Genomic DNA, 21007 nt, shown 5'->3' on the forward strand with positions numbered 1-21007 from the left:
AAACATTTTTAAATCAGAATGTGTATTTGAGAAACGCTGCATATATTTAATTTAGACAATGGTAATCATTTAATATTTGATTTGCTGCGGGGCAACAACATGTCAGCGTCCATAAGCAAAAACATGAAAATGTTTTGCGTGAGCTGTCAAAGGTTTTTACAGCGATGCAATGTACGTCGGTTTTCAGATGGACGCGGATATGAAAGTACCATGAAGGTATTGTTAATACCATGATCGTTATATAATTGTAAAACAGATGGGCTGTCACTTAAATGTGTATAGTAGACTATCTTAGTTGAATTGTTTGACCTTTTTGTGCAGATTATAATGATTTGATATTAAAAATAAACATGGTGAGAAAAGTGACACGTTACAATACTAAACTTTTATTTGGGGGTCTAAACTGTGGTCGAGTATGCACGTGTGCTACCACTCTTACAAAAATTTCCGAAACTTTTTTCATTTTTACCTGTCCCAGATTCTCTTTCACGGTACATTTTGACGATTAAAAATACATTTGTTAGGGAAATGCAATTAAAAGCAATATAAGGAGAGAAATCTAAGATTTCTTCATTGACATGTCATCTCTCTTTCCCAGGAAACATGTGCGGATATGGGGCGTGGGCGATGAAGGTCATTAGTTATTAGTCTGAATTGTTCTCAACATGGTATGGTCTAAGGTCAATTTCCCAATATACTTTGGGGTTTTTTTTGTAAATCTTTTATGGGCTACAAATAATTACTGTTAATGTATTGCATTTGGCTGTGTATTAGTTTTAGCGTTTTTGACAGAAAGCGGACTCTGCTAATTCAAGTACATTGGGAAATGCCTTTCATATATGTATTAAGATGAGCACATTCAGAAAAACACCAATTTAAATCCACGCTTACTTGTTGAAAATTCATTTTTTGCTAAATATCATACATGCTAAATATAATACGTTCACATGCAGTAATTTCCTTCTCATGTACCCACAGCCAATAAAAAAGGATTACCGGTATACTTACTCCCCTTCGTTGGTGATGCTACACTTAAGTTCTATTCACACAAAATTTTAGTAAAAGAGACGTGTAGAAGATTTGATATCAGCTAGATGATATTGATTGAAGTCTATTATTCATTGTGAGATAGTTTGTTATATGAAAGTTTCCAGTGCATATGAATGTTAAATACAATCATATGCAGTACGTGTGTTGAATTATATACATTTTTCCAGGGCTGGATCCGTCATATGAGAAAACAGAAACATGTAAACTTCATTCAGTTGAATGATGGAACTGGCAAACCAGCAGCACAGATAGTGACATCACCAGAAATCTGTTCCAAGTATTTAAAGAATTTCTTATTTTTGAACATTGTTATTCAAAGATAACAGATTTATTGAATATTATATCCGTGGTTTGAATTGATGATTTTATCTCCTTTGTATGAAACTGTTAGTTTGCTACATGTACTACATAATGTGGGCATTTTAGAGATGTGACAGAGGGAAGTTGTATTACTGCATATGGAAAATATCAAGAAAGCATTGCACAGGAACAGAGTGTTGAATTCCTGGCAGAGGAGATTAAAGTACATGGACCTTGTAACATGCAGGTGAAACTCTAAATTAGAAACTGTTGGCCTATAATTCATTTCAGGGAAAACATTAGAAAATGTACGCCAATAGGTAGAGAAAGATTTTTAAAAAGAATCTTAATTTTCTTTTTAAGAAATATCCTTTTCAACCAAGGAAAATTCACTCACATGAACACCTGCGGCAGTTCCTGCACCTGCGTCCAAAGACCGCCTTGACATCTGCCGTCCTGAGGATCCGGAACACCGCCACAATGGCGGTACACAAGTACTTCCAGGTAAAGATACCTGGCCTTATTAATTCAGTTTGCAATATTAATGTCATTTTCATTACTCTTTTTGAAGACAATATAAAAAAAGTGGGGATGAATAGCTTATTTTGTTGGAATTTTAAAAGTCTTTAATTCTTTCACTTCTCTGTTTTATATCGTAGGAGAATGGGTACATTTTTATACACACTCCTATTTTGTCAAGCAATGACTGTGAAGGCGCTGGACAACTATTTACTGTTAAGGTATGTTTGTAAAGTACATTTCTTATAGATATTAATCCTAAATTATCTTTGACATACTATTGAGACACTTACCGGTACTACAAGTACTTGAGTGTCAGAGGTTCACAATGCATAAACCATTGCTGTATAGAGACAACATGATTTACAGGTCTCAGAGAAAAATGATGATGACGAAAAGAAACCCATTCCAGAGTTCTTCACTAGCCCAGTATTCCTCACAGTTTCAGGACAGCTCCACCTTGAGGCCATAGCAAGGTAAACCAAGACGTATGACAAGGCAATTAACTCAGTTCAAAACTTGGTACCTAACTGACAACTATAACAGATATGTTTGAAGGGCAAGATTACATTTCATTAAGTCATTATCTGGTATTTAAAGGTCAGATGTTTTCATGAAACTAAGTATTTTGAAATAGGTTTGTCCCAAACAGTCCAGGGACAAGTTTACTGGATAAGGACATGTATAAGTGGTCATAAACTGGAAATTTAATCAAGATCAGATGACATCAAAAATGAAATAGGGTTATGATTTTTTTTTTTTCAAACTTTCATGTACAGGTTATTTACATCTTCTTATATATTTAGTTTACAGTGCATACACATCACATATTCACTTCATTTGAGATTTAGAATATAAGTATAATATAAACACAGTCACATAAAAAAGCACATGTACAGACAGGTGTATACACCGACAGACAAACATATATATGCACAAACAATCTTGAAAACTTGCTTTTATCACCCATGAAAGTTTGAGTATTTTTAGTTATGAGTTGGGGGGGGGGGGGGTAAAAGAGGGTGGAGAAAGAGAGGGGAACACTATCTTTCAAAAACTCATACATATGCGAGAGGATACATAAAATTAGACTTATATTTTTTTGTCATTATTTGCTTACAATTTCCTTGCAGCTATTATAAACACATGGTTATGATTTTGCTTGAAAGGCTATTGTTAACTTAACAGTTTCTCAAAAAATTATATGGTCTTCTTAGAATAACAGAAAAATGTAATGGCATATGGAGTACAAGTTCTATTCATTCCTGTTTTCCTATTAGTTATGATAAATTATATCATCTGTATATAGATATTACATGACTAATGAGAACTGAACATTTCTGCTGTTTGCCTTTCAGTGGTATCAGTAAAGTTTACACATTTAGTCCAGCCTTTAGAGCAGAGAGAAGTCAAACAAGTAACCATTTAGCTGAGTTTTACATGATAGAAGCTGAGCTTTCCTTCACTGAATCTTTAGAAGATATTATGCAGGTACAAACTTATGATATTCTAGACTGGCCTATTTTATCAGAACAACTGTGTTCTAGGATGATTTCGTAGACCTTAAAAAATGGTTGCTTATATCAGAATAACTTGTGCTGTATTCCAGTTTGCATTCCTTATTTATTGTTTAGGTGATGGAAGGTCTTATAAAGTCCCTCACTCGAGAAGTGATGGAGACTTCAGCCGATGATATTAGATTTGTCCACCGGAGAAATTCTGCCTCCTCTGATCTGTTGGTAAGCTCAAACATATCATGGCCTTTTTCAAACTTTTATCCAATGGTTGATTAGATTAACTAAATTCACACTTTATAACCATATTGCTCTTATTACATGTGTATATAATAGAAAAATTAAATTTACAAAAAATACTGTTGGAAAATTTTTCCAAGGCTGGTGTTCAGTTTGATGGTTCAGAAAGCTTTTTCAGTACCGATAGTCATAAAGAGTGAAAAAAACACCTAATGCTTTAAAATTCACTTGAATTTTTTTTTAGGACTTTGTTTTTATAGGGATTCATCGTAACTAAATTTTACCTAATAAATCTGTATATTTTAAAACTACATGAGGAAGAAAATCAAAACCTGCTTACTGTATATGTCAATGAATTTGTTTACTTCACTTTCCTTTGCAAATATTAGTTTGTGTTGAAATTCATGCTTTGACTATTTCAATGCTTATTTTTTAATGCTATTCTGATCTTTTTCCAGACAGCAATTGACGACATGATAGAAAAAGAATTTATAAGGTACAAATATGTTTACAAATATACCTTTGATATGTCCAATATTTTGTTTCCATATATATCAACATTATTATAATATTATATCAACAACATATTTTTTTTTGTCTGATATAGATTGCCTTATGTAGAAGCACTCAGCATAGTAAATCAAATTTGTGAAAGCCCAGAACTCAAGGTAAGAAATTATGATTTAATTATGCATACTATTAGTCTAATTAAGACAATTAGGGAGGTATAGGACACCTGTAGATATTAGTTTTATAAAAGTACATGTACCGGTACTATGTAATCAGAATACTTTCACTGGTGTAGTATTTTTAGCTCACCGAGACGAAGTCAAGGAGAGCTTATGCTATACCCTCGGCGTCGGCGGTGGCGTCGGCGTCGGCGTCCGGACCTGGTTAAAGTTTTTGTTGCAGGTCCTGTATCTAAGCTATTACTTGTCCTATCTTCACCAAACTTGCATGGATGATGCATCTGGACCTACCTATTGACTTGAAAGACTTGGATGCTGAATCTGGGTCCTAAATTTCAGATGCTGGAGGAGATTAAGGTTGTTGGACCAGGTTAAAGTTTTTGTTGCAGGTGCCCTTTGATAGCAGTATCTTAGTTACTGCTGGTCTGTACTTCACCAAACTTGCATGGATGGTGTGCCTTATGATACTGATGCACCAGACAGGCTTGAGTGCTGAATCTGAGCTATAGGTTTCGGATGCTGGAGGAGGTTAAGGTTTTTGGAGCAGGTTAAAGTTTTTGTTGCGGGTACCCATTGATAGCAATATCTAAGTTACTACTGGTCCTAACTTCACCAAACTTGTATGGATGATGCGTCTTATGATACTGATGCACCTGACAAGCTTGAATGCTGAATCTGAGCCATAGGTTTCGGATGCTGGAAGAGGTTAAGGTTTTTAGAGCTGGTTAAAGTTTTTGTTGCAGGTGCCCTCTGATGATTAATCTTAGTTACTACTGGTCCTAACTTCACCAAACTTGTATGGATGGTGCGTCTTATGATACTGATGCACCTGACAAGCTTGAATGCTGAATCTGAGCAATAGGTTTCGGATGCTGGAAGAGGTTAAGGTTTTTAGAGCTGGTTAAGTTTTTGTTGCAGGTGCCCTCTGATGATTATATCTTAGTTACTACTGGTCCTAACTTCACCAAACCTGTATGGATGGTGCGTCTTATGATACTGATGCACCTGACAAGCTTGAATGCTGAATCTGAGCAATAGGTTTCGGATGCTGGAGGAGGTTAAGGTTTTAAGAGCTGGTTAGATAAAGTTTTTGAAACAGGTGCCCTCTGATGATGATATCTTAGTTATTACTTGTCCTTACTTCACCAGACTTCCATGGATGGTGTGTCTTATGATACTGATGCACTTGACAGTCTGGTTTCGGATGCTGGATAAAGTTAAGTTTTTAGGAACAGGTCACATGTTTAATAGATGATAGTACTATTTCAAACTTGCATAGTTGATTTAACTGTAATATGAATGAATCGCAGAGGTAGCTTCAGATGCAGAGCTTGATCTCCATTATCAAAGATGCTAAAAAATAAATCTTAGTTATTACTGGTCCTAACTTCACCAAACTTGAATGGATGGTGTGTCTTATGATACAGATGCACCTGACAGGCATGAATGCTGAATCTGAGCCATAGGTTGCGGATGCTGGAGGAAGTTAAGGTTTTAATTGCTAGTGCCCTCTGATGATGATATCTTAGTTATTACTGGTCCAAACTTCACCAAAATTGCATGGATGATGCGTCTTATGATACAAATGCACCTGATGGGCTTGAATGCTGAATCTGAGCCATAGGTTTCGGATGCTGGATGAGGTTTAGTTTTTATACACCCGCTCCGAAGGAGAGGGGGTATACTGTTTTACCCTTGTGTGTCTGTCTGTCTGTCCGTCCGTCTGTCCGTCCGTCTGTCTGTCTGTCTGTCTGTCTGTCTGTCCGTCCGTAACAAAAATTTCTGTCGCATTTATCTCAGCAACTATTTATCGCAGATGCTTGAAATTTTAAGACAGTGTTTGTTAAGGCATGCCATATCGTGGGATATATTTTTGTACCAATCGGACGTCAACTTCCTGTTAAATGACGACTTTGCTTATTTTTTAACCAAAATTTTCAAACAAATTTTCGTCAAAGATTTCTCAGCTACTGTTTATCGCAGATGCTTGAAATTTTTACACAGTATTTGTATAGGCATGCCATATCGTGGGATATATTTTTGTACCAATCAGACGTCAACTTCCTGTTAAATGACGACTTTGTTTATTTTTAGCCAAAATTTTCAAACAAATTTCCGTCAAAGAATTCTCAGCAGCTATTTATCGCAGATGCTTGAAATTTTAACACACTATTTGTTTAGGCATGCCATATTGTGGGATATATTTATGTATCAATCGGACGTCAACTTCCTGTTAAATGATGACTTTGCTTATTTTTTAACCAAAATTTTCAAACAAATTTTCGTCAAAGATTTCTTAGCAACTATTTATCGCAGATGCTTGAAATTTTTACACAGTATTTGTATAGGCATGCCATATCGTGGGATATATTCTTGTACCAATCAGACGTCAACTTCCTGTTAAATGACGACTTTGTTTATTTTTAGCCAAAATTTTCAAACAAATTTCCGTCAAAGAATTCTCAGCAGCTATTTATCGCAGATGCTTGAAATTTTAACACACTATTTGTTTAGGCATGCCATATTGTGGGATATATTTATGTATCAATCGGACGTCAACTTCCTGTTAAATGATGACTTTGCTTATTTTTTAACCAAAATTTTCAAACAAATTTTCGTCAAAGATTTCTTAGCAACTATTTATCGCAGATGCTTGAAATTTTTACACAGTATTTGTATAGGCATGCCATATCGTGGGATATATTTCTGTACCAATCGGGTGTCAACTTCCTGTTAAATGTCGACTTTGTTTATTTTTAGCCAAATTTTTCAAACAAATTTTCGTCAAAGATTTCTCAGCAGCTATTTATCGCAGATGCTTAAAATTTTAACACACTATTTGTTTTGGCATGCCATATTGTGGGATATATTTTTGTATCAATCGGACGTCAACTTCCTGTTAAATAATGACTGTTTATTTTTTGCCAAAATTTTCAAACAAATTTTCATCAAAGATTTCTCAGCAGCTATTTATCAGAGATGCTTGAAATTTTTACACAGTGTTTGTTAAGGCATGCCATATCGTGGGATATATTTTTGTACCAACTGGACGTCATCTTCCTGTTAAATGAGTACTTTGTTTATTTTAGCCAAAATTTTCAAAAAAATTTTCCTCAAAGATTTCTCAGCAGCTATTTATCGCAGATGCTTGAAATTTTAACACACTATTTGTTTAGGCATGCCATATTGTGGGATATATTTCTGTACCAATCGGATGCCAGCTTTCTGTTAAATGTCGACTTTGCTTATTTTCATATTCACATCAGAGCGGGGGTATCACTAGTGAGCATTGGCTCACAGATATCTTGTTTGGAACAGGTCACATGTTTTATAGATGATAGCTTGCATAGTTGATTTAACTTTATTATAAATTAAATGCAGAGGTTGCTTCAGAAGCAGAGCCTGATCTCCATTATCAAGGATGCTAAAGAAATCTCCTACCTCACTCAAACCAGCTCGATAGATAGATGTGTTTGTTGATAAATGATATAACATGATTCCTATGATAAAGTATTGTATGATATGAAACAATATTGTTTGATATGATACAATATGATATCATATGTTATATTATAAAAAGTTATACGATACGATATGATATTGTATCAATTTTTTGATATTTTATGATATGATTATGTATCATGATATTGTTATGTATAGTATTGTATATTATGATACAATATTGTATAATATTATATTGTATTTTTAATTTATTATTTCATCACATGATACAATTACATAAGATATTGCAAAATATTATATTGTATTCTATGATACAATATTGTATATTCTATAATATTGTATCATACAATATTGTATAATATGATATTGGTTTCAGTAATATAGAATTATATCACATGAAATTGTATTATATGATATTGTAATATTATATAATATTGCATCATACGATATTGTATGATATGATATTGGTTTATATGATATATTATTAGGGCTGGGACGATACTGTACTGAGCCGATTCGGTACATATCACGATACATGAGATGCAATACGATACATATCACGATACATTGCAATTAAATGAAAACATGAATAAAAGTTTAAAATTTATTCAACCTGCCGATGTATTACTGCATGTCCAAAGTTATTTTGTTATATTCATAATGAGCGTTGCACAATTTACAAATTACTTTAGTCTCGTGTACACTAGTTTTTCATAAACAAGTACTCCAAAAGTTTTCCACACTCCATATTTAGCTTCCTAACAGTTTTGACAACTTTACGAGGTTTTCCGCCATCTTTGTACTTTCATATTAGGCGCGCGGACTAAAAATAGCCGATATATGAAGCTCGGATATTTTTGAAAAATAAAAAAAGTTCGGTAAGGTATCGTTGTATTAATGGTAAATGTATCGATCCAAATATCGTCAAAATAAATACCGCGATGCACCGGTGCATCGGTGGATCGTCCCATCCCTATATATTATCATATCACATGAAATTGTATTATATGATATTGTAATATATTTTATTGTGTCATATGATGCAATATGTATAATATAATAATGTATTTTATAATATTTTACCATATCACATAATATTGTATCATTTGATAAGATACAATGTTGAAATCAAATTATATTGTATTATATGATATAATATCATATAATGTATCAAATATGTTTCAGTGTCATTCAATACAATATCATTCTATATTATACAATATAATATCATGTTTCAGTGTTATGGTGTATTATGTAATATGATATTGTAATATGATACTATATTGTATTATATTTTATGATATTGTATTATGTGATCAAATACAATGAGGTATAACACAATACAATGTCATATCATACGTTACAATATCAAATCTCATTATTGTTTATTACGGTATTTTATTTATTATATGATATATATTATATTAGAAATATGACATGATGCAATATTTAATTTTATATCATTGTATTGATTAATATATGAACATATGATTATCATAAAAAAAATTATCAGATGATATACGATATTTTGTCAAAACAGAATCCATGAATATCCAAGATCATAAAGTATGATTTTCATATAAAATGATAAAGGTGGTCTTATGAAGGTGATGTCTCATAAGGGTGATGCTCCGTCTCGGTGAGCTTAGTAATCTATGATTACCTATGTTTTTCAATTCTACCCAATTCGACAAATTTTTTTTTTACCAATTTCTTGAAATGTAAAAAATATAAAAGCCCCTGCAGAATTCGAACTCATGACTTTCAGACTCATAGTTCACGCTCTAACCCATTGCGCTATGCTATTAGGTAATAATTTAGTGAAATAAAACATTTATAGAATTATACTGATTTTATTGTTTATTTCAATAGGAAGTACATTACAAAATGGAGGTGTCCAATATCACCTTAAGCTTTAAGCAGTAGAATACTGTAAAATTAACAACTTAATTTCACAAATCACTTCAGTAAGTGGATCTAAATGACATTTTTTATGACTTACAAACATGAAATAACTGCATGAAACTTCATGTTTGCAGGCAGAGGTTTGCAACATCAAAATTAAAATTCATAATGAAGATTCACAGATGTCATAAAGTATTCTTGCACAAGAATATTTTTACTTCACATTTAAGTAAAACAAGATGTGAAAACGGTAATACATGTATTAGGGTATATAAATTTTGGAATTTCTGAATGTCTAGTAAGTAAATTACCAGCATGCATTTTTCCCTATATTAAACATATGTTATTATATATAAAATGAATAAATAAGTTCCCACATGAAATGATGTCATGTGTACAGAATGGTGAAAAACATTGACATAATTATCAGATCTGTCATGGAATGCTGGAGGGGCATTTTCAGCATCTTATCATGAGAACTGGGATTGAAAACATACTAGTGTGTTTAATGACTAAACATTTGAAGGTATTAAGTGCTTGACAAAAGAATACACTTCACTAAGTTTAAAGAATGCAAAGCTTTATTGCTTATGATTTTTTTAAATTCATTTTTATACAAGTTTATTAATCAAAAATTCATTTAATTAAAAATGATGAAAAATCTCTGACCACTGAAGTAATTATACAGTATGTATACCATGGTATTACTGTTTATTTTTGGTCATCATACTGCACATCAAAAACTAGCATTAGGGGATAAGATTGGATTCCTACCCACAGGGTGTCTTGTGTAAGATTCAAACAAAATGGTCTTTCAAACCCATAACTGCTGATCAGGAGGGGGAATAAGAAATGTCCATTTTTGTCAATAACTTGAACTGAATTTGAGGCCAGGTCACAGACCAAAATGTGAGCCCAACTGTCAGTACATATTCCATTTGGTTCAAATCCCAACTTTTCTGGATGCCCCTTGTAACAAAATCGAAGATTTCCCCAGAAATCTGTCACAACTAGAGCTCCTTTGGAAGAATCACAAACAATAACATCCTGATTGTTGTTCTCTGTGATGTATTGCGGATATTCATAAAGCAGTTCGCCTTCATCATATTGAATCGGATAGCTCTCCTCCATAGTTGTCTCAGAAATCCTTTGCCATGTTCCCATGCCAGATATTTTGCTCCACATGCCTATCAGAAGATCTGCATTGAAATGGGAAGAATAGACACAAGAAGGTATCATTGAATAGGGGAGTCTTATATTCAAATCTTCTTTCTTAAAGTCTTGGGAAATTTTCATGATTTCTTTATCAGGATTGATAAATATGAGTTCCCCTTCTTTTGTGACTGTATGACTTCCTGAGCCCCCTGACAGAGTCTTCAGCTGATAGTGCTTATATCCAATATCATCCGAAAGATAGAGATCCCCATAAAAATCACTAACCCAGGCCCTGTTTGACGATACTGGAGACACATGACAAGCAGTTCTCGATAAACTGAATGATGTTGCTAATGTTAGTTTTATCTGCTGCTGTCCTGTGTATTCAAAATTAGACACTCCTGGTGGAACTTCTATTATTGCTAGTTTCATGTCTTTAACCTCTTCAACATTGGAGACTTCATCAACAAGTTCTGAATCATCTATTTTGTCTAATTCAATACCTGATTCAGAGCGAGGGATTTTGGGAATGTTTAGAATTCCAAAAAGATCATTTATATCTGATAATTTTGTATCATTTTCATCAAATTTTAGGTTGTCGATCTCACTAGGTTGAAACAAATCTTTTTTAAGGGAGCAACTCTTCAAATGAATCAGTCCTTTAGCTGGTAGACTTTCAGATATTTCTTTAAAGTTTTTCATTAAAAGGGATATATACTGGTCTGTATCATTTATTTTTTTTCCAATGATATCACTTTGTGATTCCTGAAATCTCTCAATATCATTAAGATTTTGTTGGAACACTTCTTCAAGAAGTTGCTTTAGAGCATGGTATTTTGCTGTCATTCTTGACTGTATTTCTTTGACCTCTAATGCTAATCTTTTCTTTTCCAACCATAATTGGTTTTGACTTCTAATACCTTGTTGAATGTTTTTATAAACCTCAGCTAGTCTTTTCCTCAATGAGGCACCAAGGTCGTTGAAGTCATGGTCCTTGTGTTCTGAACTTTCGATACATTGAACACAGACAGGAAGTTGGCATTGCTGACATGCCATCATATAATTCTGATCTGGATGATCAGCACATGCCTCAAGGTTGGGTGATTTGCTGTGTATAGACTCATCATTATCGCCTGAAATAATGACATTAAAATATTTATTCTGTTTAAATGATAGTATCTTTAAGTGTAAGCACAGCCGTAGTGCAAAGGAGGCAAATGTCTCACTTTTGAAACTAATCAATTTTATTTAAACAAAGTCACTTTTTTGTCAGGGTTGAGAAGCTCTTAACTCACAAAATTTACTGTTACCAAAACCAAATTCAAGAAAACATCTACATTTGGAAGATGACCATATAAAGTTCAGTCTCAATCCATATTAAACCTGCTGATTATTTTATCTACCTCAAGCCATCTGACACCTTACACATACCTTTAGAGGTGATATTCAAAGATAAATCGTAATTTTTATGAGAATGCATGAGTATGTTAAATTTCCAAATTTGACAAAAAGTTGTCAATGATTTTTCCCAATTGAGAGGGTTTTGGTCCTTATACAAAAAGAGCTGTGGCATCCCTGTTTTTCTTTATATTCCTAATACTTACCACTGTCTTGTGTTAATTTTTGGCCATTTAAAAACACAACCAGGTCCTCAGCTTGTAGATCAAAACTGGCAAGGTATGGAGGATATAAAACCAGTTGCAGAATCTTTTGTCCAATTATTCCTCTCTCCAAGTCCTTTTTGTAAAGGTCATAGCCTTTCTTTGAGGAAAATGTAAATGTTAGAATTAAACTGCCTTTCGAGCTTTCCACACTGGCACCATACATTTTTTTCAAATGTAAATTAAACCAGAAAAACCTTAACATAATTTTCGTTGTGTTTCCCTTTTGCAGTTTTGCATATTGAATGATTTTTTCTTCAAGTCTTTGTAACATGTCTTCTAGATTTTTGTTTTCAATGTTTTCTTTGTCCTCCTTAAAGAAATCCTCTACTGATTTATAAATTTGTTCTATTTCTGACTCGGATGTCAATTCATTAATTGTTTCAACAGCTATATTCAAGGCTCGAATGCACATGTTGCTGAAGGCTTCAGCATGTTTTCTTTTCTGACCAACTTTGGCTGCAATTGTTACATTCTCACTTGAAGTTAGCTCTATCAATTGAAGAAAAGTACAATATATATAAAATCAAGTACAATATACGTGTAAAATATGTGTTTAACATATATAGTGCCACGAATGAAGAATTTTGCTTTTGAAATCAATTTATTAATATAATTTCTAGCTCTTTTGTTGGGGGATATCTAAACCCTTATCTGATATTCATTTGATTTTTTATGAAATAGACATAAATGGAATAGCTAGATCTGGAATTTTCAAACTTGTACCATCATTCTGGCATGCATGATTCAGAAAACAATTAAACTAACAACAGATAAAGATAGGTATACCTCTGCTAATGAGTCTTATTTGTTTGGTTCGAATCAATAAAAGAGGTATGATCAAAGTGTATATGTCCAAATTTAGTTTTTTAAGAATGGCTGGAATGATTCATTTAGATATACATGTATTCAGTGCTTGACTAAACTTTGAAACTCAGAAGTTTAATTCACCAAGAGATACAGGGCTAATACATTTTACGTATAATGGTAAATAATAAAGGGAAAACTAAACTAAAAACTTGAAATTATGACCTCTCTTTATGCATGCAATAGTAATGAAAATGAGGAAACATACATGTAAATACATATGTATTATTATGAAAATATTTTTACCTCTTTCTTCTATGAACCTTAGTATTATCTCTTTTAAACTAAGTTCATCCTCGACAAGTTTTTTTATTGTGTCTATGAATATTTTTTCTGTGTGCAAATCTATAGTTCTATCTTTAGCCTCTTCTAACTTTTTGACGTATTGTTTGTTCGGTAGCTTGGCATCCATTCTAATACAGATATCAGAAATAGTGCTCCAGTGCTCCTCAAATTCATTCTCTGGTACCGCAGGTGTAGAGATATGACCAAATAAACTGTTCCTAATAATACGTATGCGTTCTATGTCATCTCCCACTGTTGTTTCAGTTTGTATGTCAGGCATCGTCTTTAGTCCCCATTTCTTGGTAGGAGGTTGAATATTTGGACAGTAATTGCGTAAAATTGTATACAGCAAAGTTATATCAAATTCCTTATAACAACCAACGGCCTTTGCATTGTTGATAACTAATATCTGCTCTAATTTTAGCTTTTTGAAATCTTTTTGTTTAACTACTATATATATCTGACTAGGACTGATTTCATTTTGTAGTAGATCTTGTAAAATTGGTGTTAATTCTTCCAGGATGACCGAACTCAATCGGAAGAATCTTGTCCTGTCGTCATCTGACAGTGCCATTCTAAAAAAAACAAGATATTAAGGTTCAAATATCATGTACAGATGTATTAATAGATTTGAAGAAAATATCTTAATATTATCTATTATTTGATTTGAAGAATTAAGATATTTATTGCCATATCTAAAAAGAAGGTAAAATACAAATAATGCATTTAACTTTGTTGAAGTCAATACAATTACCAGGTAACGTTATTTATCTAACCAAGAAAGATTTTAGACACTAAGTCCAAAGTGCACATGCATATCGGCATTATCTTTTAAGGGTAGCTGAAGTATTGTATTCACCTCAATAAAGTAAATTTTGCAGATAAAAAAAATGTTGAATTAACTTAGAACATTAAGACATGCAGGATAATATAATTTTTTGTTTTTAGAAATAATAATAAGCTTATCAACTTTGTCATGTATCAATTGGATATTTTCATTAGGCATCGATTAATGCTAAATTTTATGCTCCATACACATATCTTATTTGCACTACAGTCAAAATTTCCAGTATCCCTTAAAAAATACCCCCCAAAAAATCATATTAGATAACTAAGAGCTTACTAGTATTTCAAGCAATATAATTGCTAGATCTGTATATTGGTGTGTCGAGATACCCAAACATTAATGTAAACAACCCTGGAATATCAATGACAACACTGAGCATGAGAAAAAAGAGCACATTTTGGCATACTGTCCTGTTGACCCTGACAGAGATTGTACAGAATTACTCCAGTACTATAGCTCACGGTACTGCTCACCTGTCTTATCTTAAACATAAAATGATAATGCATTTATCATTGAAAACTTGATATGGTACTTATTTGTATTTTAAAAGATATTGAAAATATTTCAGATTTCCAGAAAGCTTTAATAAAAAAACTCACCTTAATTGTCATTTGTTACTGCAATGCATTTTCACTTGTTGTCTTGTTTAAAGTGAACTGGGAGATGATAATATGGCTTCCTTTGAGTAGATCGGCCATATTGCCTTATCGTTACACATTGGTGATTTTCAAAGAGAGATAAATCTTTATTATTATTTTTTTTTATTTCATAAGGATAATGTGTCATAAATTATACATATTTAAAGTTATTTAGTCATCTTTTAATTTTCATAACCAACTTTTGTACGGTAACCACAAATAGTAACGAGAGGGGGAATATATTAAATAAAATTAGATATACAAGAATATATATATATATATATATATATATATATATATATATATATATATATATATATATATATATATATATATATATATATATATATATATATATATAAAGATTACTTACTTACCTACTTAGTCCTCTTTGTGCTGATTAGCACATAAGGCCGTTACCATGGATCTCCATGTTGGTCTGTCATGTGTCCATCTCTAAACTTGTCCCCATGTCCTGTTGTTGTCCATCCTCCGTACCTATAAAATCATGGATTCAAAGTTAAAAACTTCACTTTTTTTAACTAATTGGACTTGAATTTCATCAAAAAATAAAAGAATATATATGTATCCATACTATTTAAGATGTAAGGTAATAAAAACCAAAGGCTGAAATTATCATCTGAAAATCATACTTTTTTTGGTTTTAAATTAAATATAAGTGGATGGATACTTGTTTGTCTATTTATTTTTTGTTGCTTACTATGCCAGAAAACTAAAATTAATTTAAAAAAAAAGAAAAAATTGTTTACTTTAGAAAAATTATAGCTTTTAGATATATCACTTAGAGAAAAGTAGAAAAGAGTTATTTCCCTTTGTTATTTTTGAATTATGTCGAATATAAGGATGAAAAACGCTTATTAAATATCTCCAAGTAAACAATGATTTCAGTTTTTGATGTGCACCTATGATAACATAGAAATTACAAATCTACTTGCAAGAATTTTAATGAATTCATGGTTTATGTAAAATGTATGACGTCACAGGAGGGTCGATTTACTTTAGTTAAGATTGCTTACTTAAACGGATCACAAAATTATGGTGGCATATCTCTGCCCCTTGTGTGCAAGTTATTTTTCTATCAAATATGTCGACATGCAAGATAAATATGTTGACATGCAAGATAGTTATGTCAACATGCAACATAACTATGTTGAAATGCAAGAAATTGCAATCTGATATGAATTACACAAAATCTAAAAAAATCGCCCACCTGTGACATCCAAGATGCTATCTTTCTATGTCGACATGCAACTCATTTATGTTAACATGCAAGATAAATATGCTGATATGCAACTTATTTATGTCAACATGCAACTTATTTATGTCGATATGCAAGTTATATATGTCGACATGCGAGATGAATATGTCAACATGCAACTTAGTTATGTTAACATGCGATATAAATATGTTGGCATGCAACTTATAAGTTGCATGTCAACATAACTAAGTTGCATGTTGACATAAATATGTTGCATGTCAACATATTTATCTTGCATGTCAACATAACTAAATTGCATGTTGACATAAATAAGTTGCATGTCGACATATAGAAGTTGCATGTTAACATAAATAAGTTGCATGTTGACATCAATAGGTAGCGTATCTAGCATCTTGGATGTCACATGTTGGCGATATTTGAGATTTTTTATAACTCTTATTTGATTGCAGTTTTCTTGCATGTCAACATAGTTATGTTGGATGTTGACATAACTATCTTGCATGTCAACATGTTTATCTTGCATGTCAACATAATTAAGAGAAAAATAACATGCACACAGGGGGGCAGAGATATGCCACCAAGATTTGTCTTAGCTTAAACATCATAGTAACTCACGCGATTTTTCGACCGAATTTGTTAAAAGTGGAACTCTTCTTAGTTTGAAGATTCCTATCGGCTGCATCGTAAACATAATTATATATCACAAAGTTAAAAAATTATATTTAAAAGATGCTTCACACAAATATTAGCATATTTTCTTACTGGATAATATTTTCTGAATGAATTTTTTCTATATCTGTTCAGTGTTTTGTTTTTTTGGCTACTTATTATTATATTTTTTTTTGGTGGGGGGGGGGGGAGAAAGTTTGGCATACTCTATAAAAATATTAATTATCTATAATCATAGTGGGGAGATGATCTACAGAGAGCCCATGAGAAAGCCTTGGTGAAGCATTGTGGGAATGTTCCTGTGTTTGTTACTGATTACCCAGAGGAACTTAAGCCGTTTTACGCACGGCTGAATGAGGACCACAAAACAGTAAGTTATGAATGCTATGAAAAGAAAAAAAACTTCAAAGTAAATTGTTTGCTTTGTTTTCACAGGATTTATTTAAATTACCGGTAGTAAGGTTAATGTAAATATGTTTAAGGGAAATAATAATACTATGCATATGGCTTTAGAATATTTTTGTGTATTTTATTTTAAGCTGGAATTTTTTTTTTAAACACCTGTTGACTTTGTTCAGTACATGCACATATGCTAAAAGCTTTGTTTCCTGACCATAATCATCTTAAGGAGGGCATAACTCAATGGTTATAGCTGTTGACCCAGTAACCCAAAGGTCTCTGGATCAAGCCCAGCCCTGGTCACTTGATTTATGTTGTGTTCTTAGACATATATCTGCAATTGTTACGGGCATAGCAAGGAGTTAACTTGTGATGGGGTCCTGGTCATAGCTTAAATGGATTGAATTTTTCTCTTTATAATCTTTTTGAATGAAAGGTGGCTGGTCTAGACCTGTTGATTCCAGGGGTTGGAGAACTTTGTGGGGGAACACTGAGAGAAGAGAGATACGACTTACTTCATCAGAGATTGAAATCAAAAAACTTACTGAGCACTCTTTCTTGGTATGTGGATTTTATTCTATGGTCAGAGTCTGAAAAGTGAGTGAATTATCAAACATTGTTTTCTGTTGTTTGAACTTGCTTATGTTCTTTGTAAAATTACATTAAAACACTGTTGTGATGTCATTCCTTTGTTCCGGTGTAAAGAAGAATAATGACCCCCGTAGAATAATGACCGGAGGTCATTTTTCGATATAGAATAATGACCCCCTTGCTGAAGAATAATTGGATTTTTCTGAAGAAAAAAGACCCAGGGGTTGTTTTTCTTCATGTAAAACATAAAGAGAAATGACCCCTGTAAAAAATGACCCCCGCTGTAAACAAGAATAGATATGGGTTACCCCGTATCCAAGATATCTGACTTTAAAATTACTTAAATTTTTACTCTGTTCAGCTGATTTTGAATTTTTAAGCACTGAACTTGTAAAGAAATAGCTGTTTATAGTTTTTCATATTCGTAGCAAACACACACAATCACACTTACATTGCCACAAATTTTGTTAACAGTTACGTCTCTTCTTTTGTCGACATATGGTGGGAAATGACACTGCACTTGTGTAGAAATCTGCTGAACTGTATTTGATACTTTACCATGAATAATTCTGAACATTTTATAAAGCTTTGTTATTTAAAAACGATATTTGATTTACAAAATTTATGCACGATATTTGATTTACAAAATTTATGCACAACTTGCTATACTTACGCGATTTTACAATTGCATCGGCAACAAATTGCCAGGTCTACACGTGTTTGTTTAGAAATATGTTCAGGTGTTGCTACTGTTGCAAAGCAAAATTCATACACAATGGGTAATTAACATTCTCTCTCAGAGGAAATTGTGTGATAATTAACGAACATAATCACGAAAGAATTATTGTTGTAATATTATAAGCAATATTCATTTGTGAACGAATTTTCAATCTAAGAATGATATATATATTTGTGAAAAAGACTGAGGAGGCAGGTAACGAAGGAATATGAATACTTTTTATTTACATTTCTAGGGCAATGTGATTTTTTTTACGTTAGTTTTGTTTTCTTCCACGTAATACATTTACATCGATATTCTAAACATTTGTTGTAATGTTGTTTTTGTGATCATGAATAGACTTTATTTTTTAGAGCAATTGTGTAAAGAGTACCTGACTATAGTAAATCTTAGATAGATAATAAACACTGATCAAATATAATAAAAAGAGATTATTTCTAAAAGCGTTGATAAGAGGTTCGGGTTCATTTTAGATGTTTACATGTGGTTTACATGTATATCCCCCTTGATTTTGATCACAAGACGCATTTGTATTTCTTATCCAGGCAATCTTTACTGCCTCCGAAGTTATCAATGCTCCTACAAATTATTGATGCAGCAATCGTCTTGATATTAATTAAAGTATGCCGATGATAAAGTAAAATATATTCTGTTCGAGAACTCTCATTACTTTGATGTTTTTTCCTTACTGAAAGTTAGCTTCTACTGGCTGCTAACCTCAGCATGGTTATAATGCCTAACAATGGGATGAACTTTTCATTACTTTGGTTCATCATTAATTCTGGGTGAGGCACTTGTATACCCAGTAGTTTGTAAATGGGGAAAATCGATCGTCAATGCAAGTATAATTCATGAACAATGTTGAGTATAGTCATTCATCGCCAATAAACAGAATTTAGTTTTATAGTCTCTTGTATGTCAAAATAATTTTAATATGTTTTCGCTAATAATAAAGGGATACATGTATTTGTAATTCATTAAGATGACAACCATACCCGATACAATATGTCAGTATCTTGATATAAAGGAAGGAGTTTTATTTTCTAAGATATACCCCTTCTTTCACTTTAAGTTTTTTAAAATATGAATTATAATTTCTGTTACTCTCTGTAAACTGCAGTAAAAATTACAATATTGTAAAGAATATTTCACAAATATATAAAAATGAATACTGAAAAACTTAAATCTATAAGGGGGTCAATATTCTACAGGGGTCACTTTTCTTCATGTAGAGTGTGCTCATTTTTATGAAAATGACACTTACTCTTCAGGCAAAAGGGTCATTTTTCTATGTAGAATAATGATCGGGGGTCATTTTTCTGCGTAGAATAATGACTGGGGATCATTATTCTACATCGGAAAATGACACCCGGTCATTATTCTATGAGGGTCACTATTCTACTTTACAAAAGTCTAAAATTTGACCTATGACAGTCGGATATTAGTGAGATTCTCAATATCAGACCATTACCAGTGATAACAGTACTGATATCCTTCAAAATCGGACTGTCTCAAGTAAATCGACAATGAAATTCAATGGCAGTGTTTTAAGTATGATATGTACCTCAAACACTTCTGTATGAAAAAAAAATTAGACAGTTCTCGGTCCTAACGGGCCTCGAAACTCTGATATTTTTTCACACAGAACTGTTTTTGGCATATATCCATTACATACCTTTCATGCATTTTATTACTAATTACTATATCTTATGCAGATATCTTTTGACAATTGTTAGCCCTAGAACATTTTGGTTTTTTTTTACCCAATTCATTTGCAACTCATAGGTACCTTGAGTTGAGAGAGTTTGGCTCCTGTCCACATGGAGGATTTGGAATGGGGTTTGATCGCTATCTACAGTTCCTTCTGGGCATGCCCAGCATCAAAGATGTCACAGCATTTCCTCGATGGACAGGTCGTTGTCAACTATAGATTTTATTTATATACTATAAATTAGTAATACATGTAATTAAAATGTGTAAATGTAAATTCCTTTTTTTGTCTTCTTTTCATAAAGGATTTTGTATGATGCAAATTAAAACAATTATCACAAAATGGAATTGAGTTTTATCTTGTCAGCAGAATAATCGGTGATAAGTGACAAAAAATTGTACTTTGAAATATTAATTGAATTAAGGTTTAAATAGTTACAATCACTTCTAACTCAGGTTTTTGAAAGTGGGGGGGGGCCAGACCCATCCAAAAAATCTTGACAAGCAAAAAAAAAAAAAAAAAAAAA

The 21007-nt window shown here is 32.5% G+C and overlaps 2 protein-coding genes across 2 annotated transcripts; one reads left to right on the forward strand and one right to left on the reverse strand.

Annotated features, from left to right (window-relative positions):
• The first annotated feature begins 41 nt into the window (after positions 1 to 41).
• LOC128155145 (probable asparagine--tRNA ligase, mitochondrial) lies at positions 42 to 20823 on the forward strand. Its single transcript, XM_052816714.1, has 13 exons — positions 42 to 216; positions 1218 to 1327; positions 1477 to 1597; positions 1714 to 1854; positions 2010 to 2090; positions 2239 to 2345; positions 3228 to 3360; positions 3504 to 3608; positions 4082 to 4119; positions 4231 to 4291; positions 17280 to 17411; positions 17877 to 18001; positions 20556 to 20823. The coding sequence occupies exons 1-13, from the start codon at positions 100 to 102 to the stop codon at positions 20698 to 20700; spliced, it is 1416 nt and encodes a 471-aa protein (XP_052672674.1). The 5' UTR covers positions 42 to 99; the 3' UTR covers positions 20701 to 20823.
• Positions 9511 to 15204, reverse strand: LOC128155144 (uncharacterized). Its single transcript, XM_052816713.1, has 4 exons — positions 15094 to 15204; positions 13609 to 14222; positions 12439 to 12987; positions 9511 to 11967 (listed from the first exon to the last, which is right to left on the reverse strand). The coding sequence occupies exons 2-4, from the start codon at positions 14219 to 14221 to the stop codon at positions 10391 to 10393; spliced, it is 2739 nt and encodes a 912-aa protein (XP_052672673.1). The 5' UTR covers position 14222; positions 15094 to 15204; the 3' UTR covers positions 9511 to 10390.
• Positions 20824 to 21007: the final 184 nt, after the last annotated feature.

This window comes from Crassostrea angulata, chromosome 7, assembly GCF_025612915.1.
Source record: "Crassostrea angulata isolate pt1a10 chromosome 7, ASM2561291v2, whole genome shotgun sequence".
Lineage (NCBI taxonomy): Eukaryota > Metazoa > Mollusca > Bivalvia > Ostreida > Ostreidae > Magallana > Magallana angulata.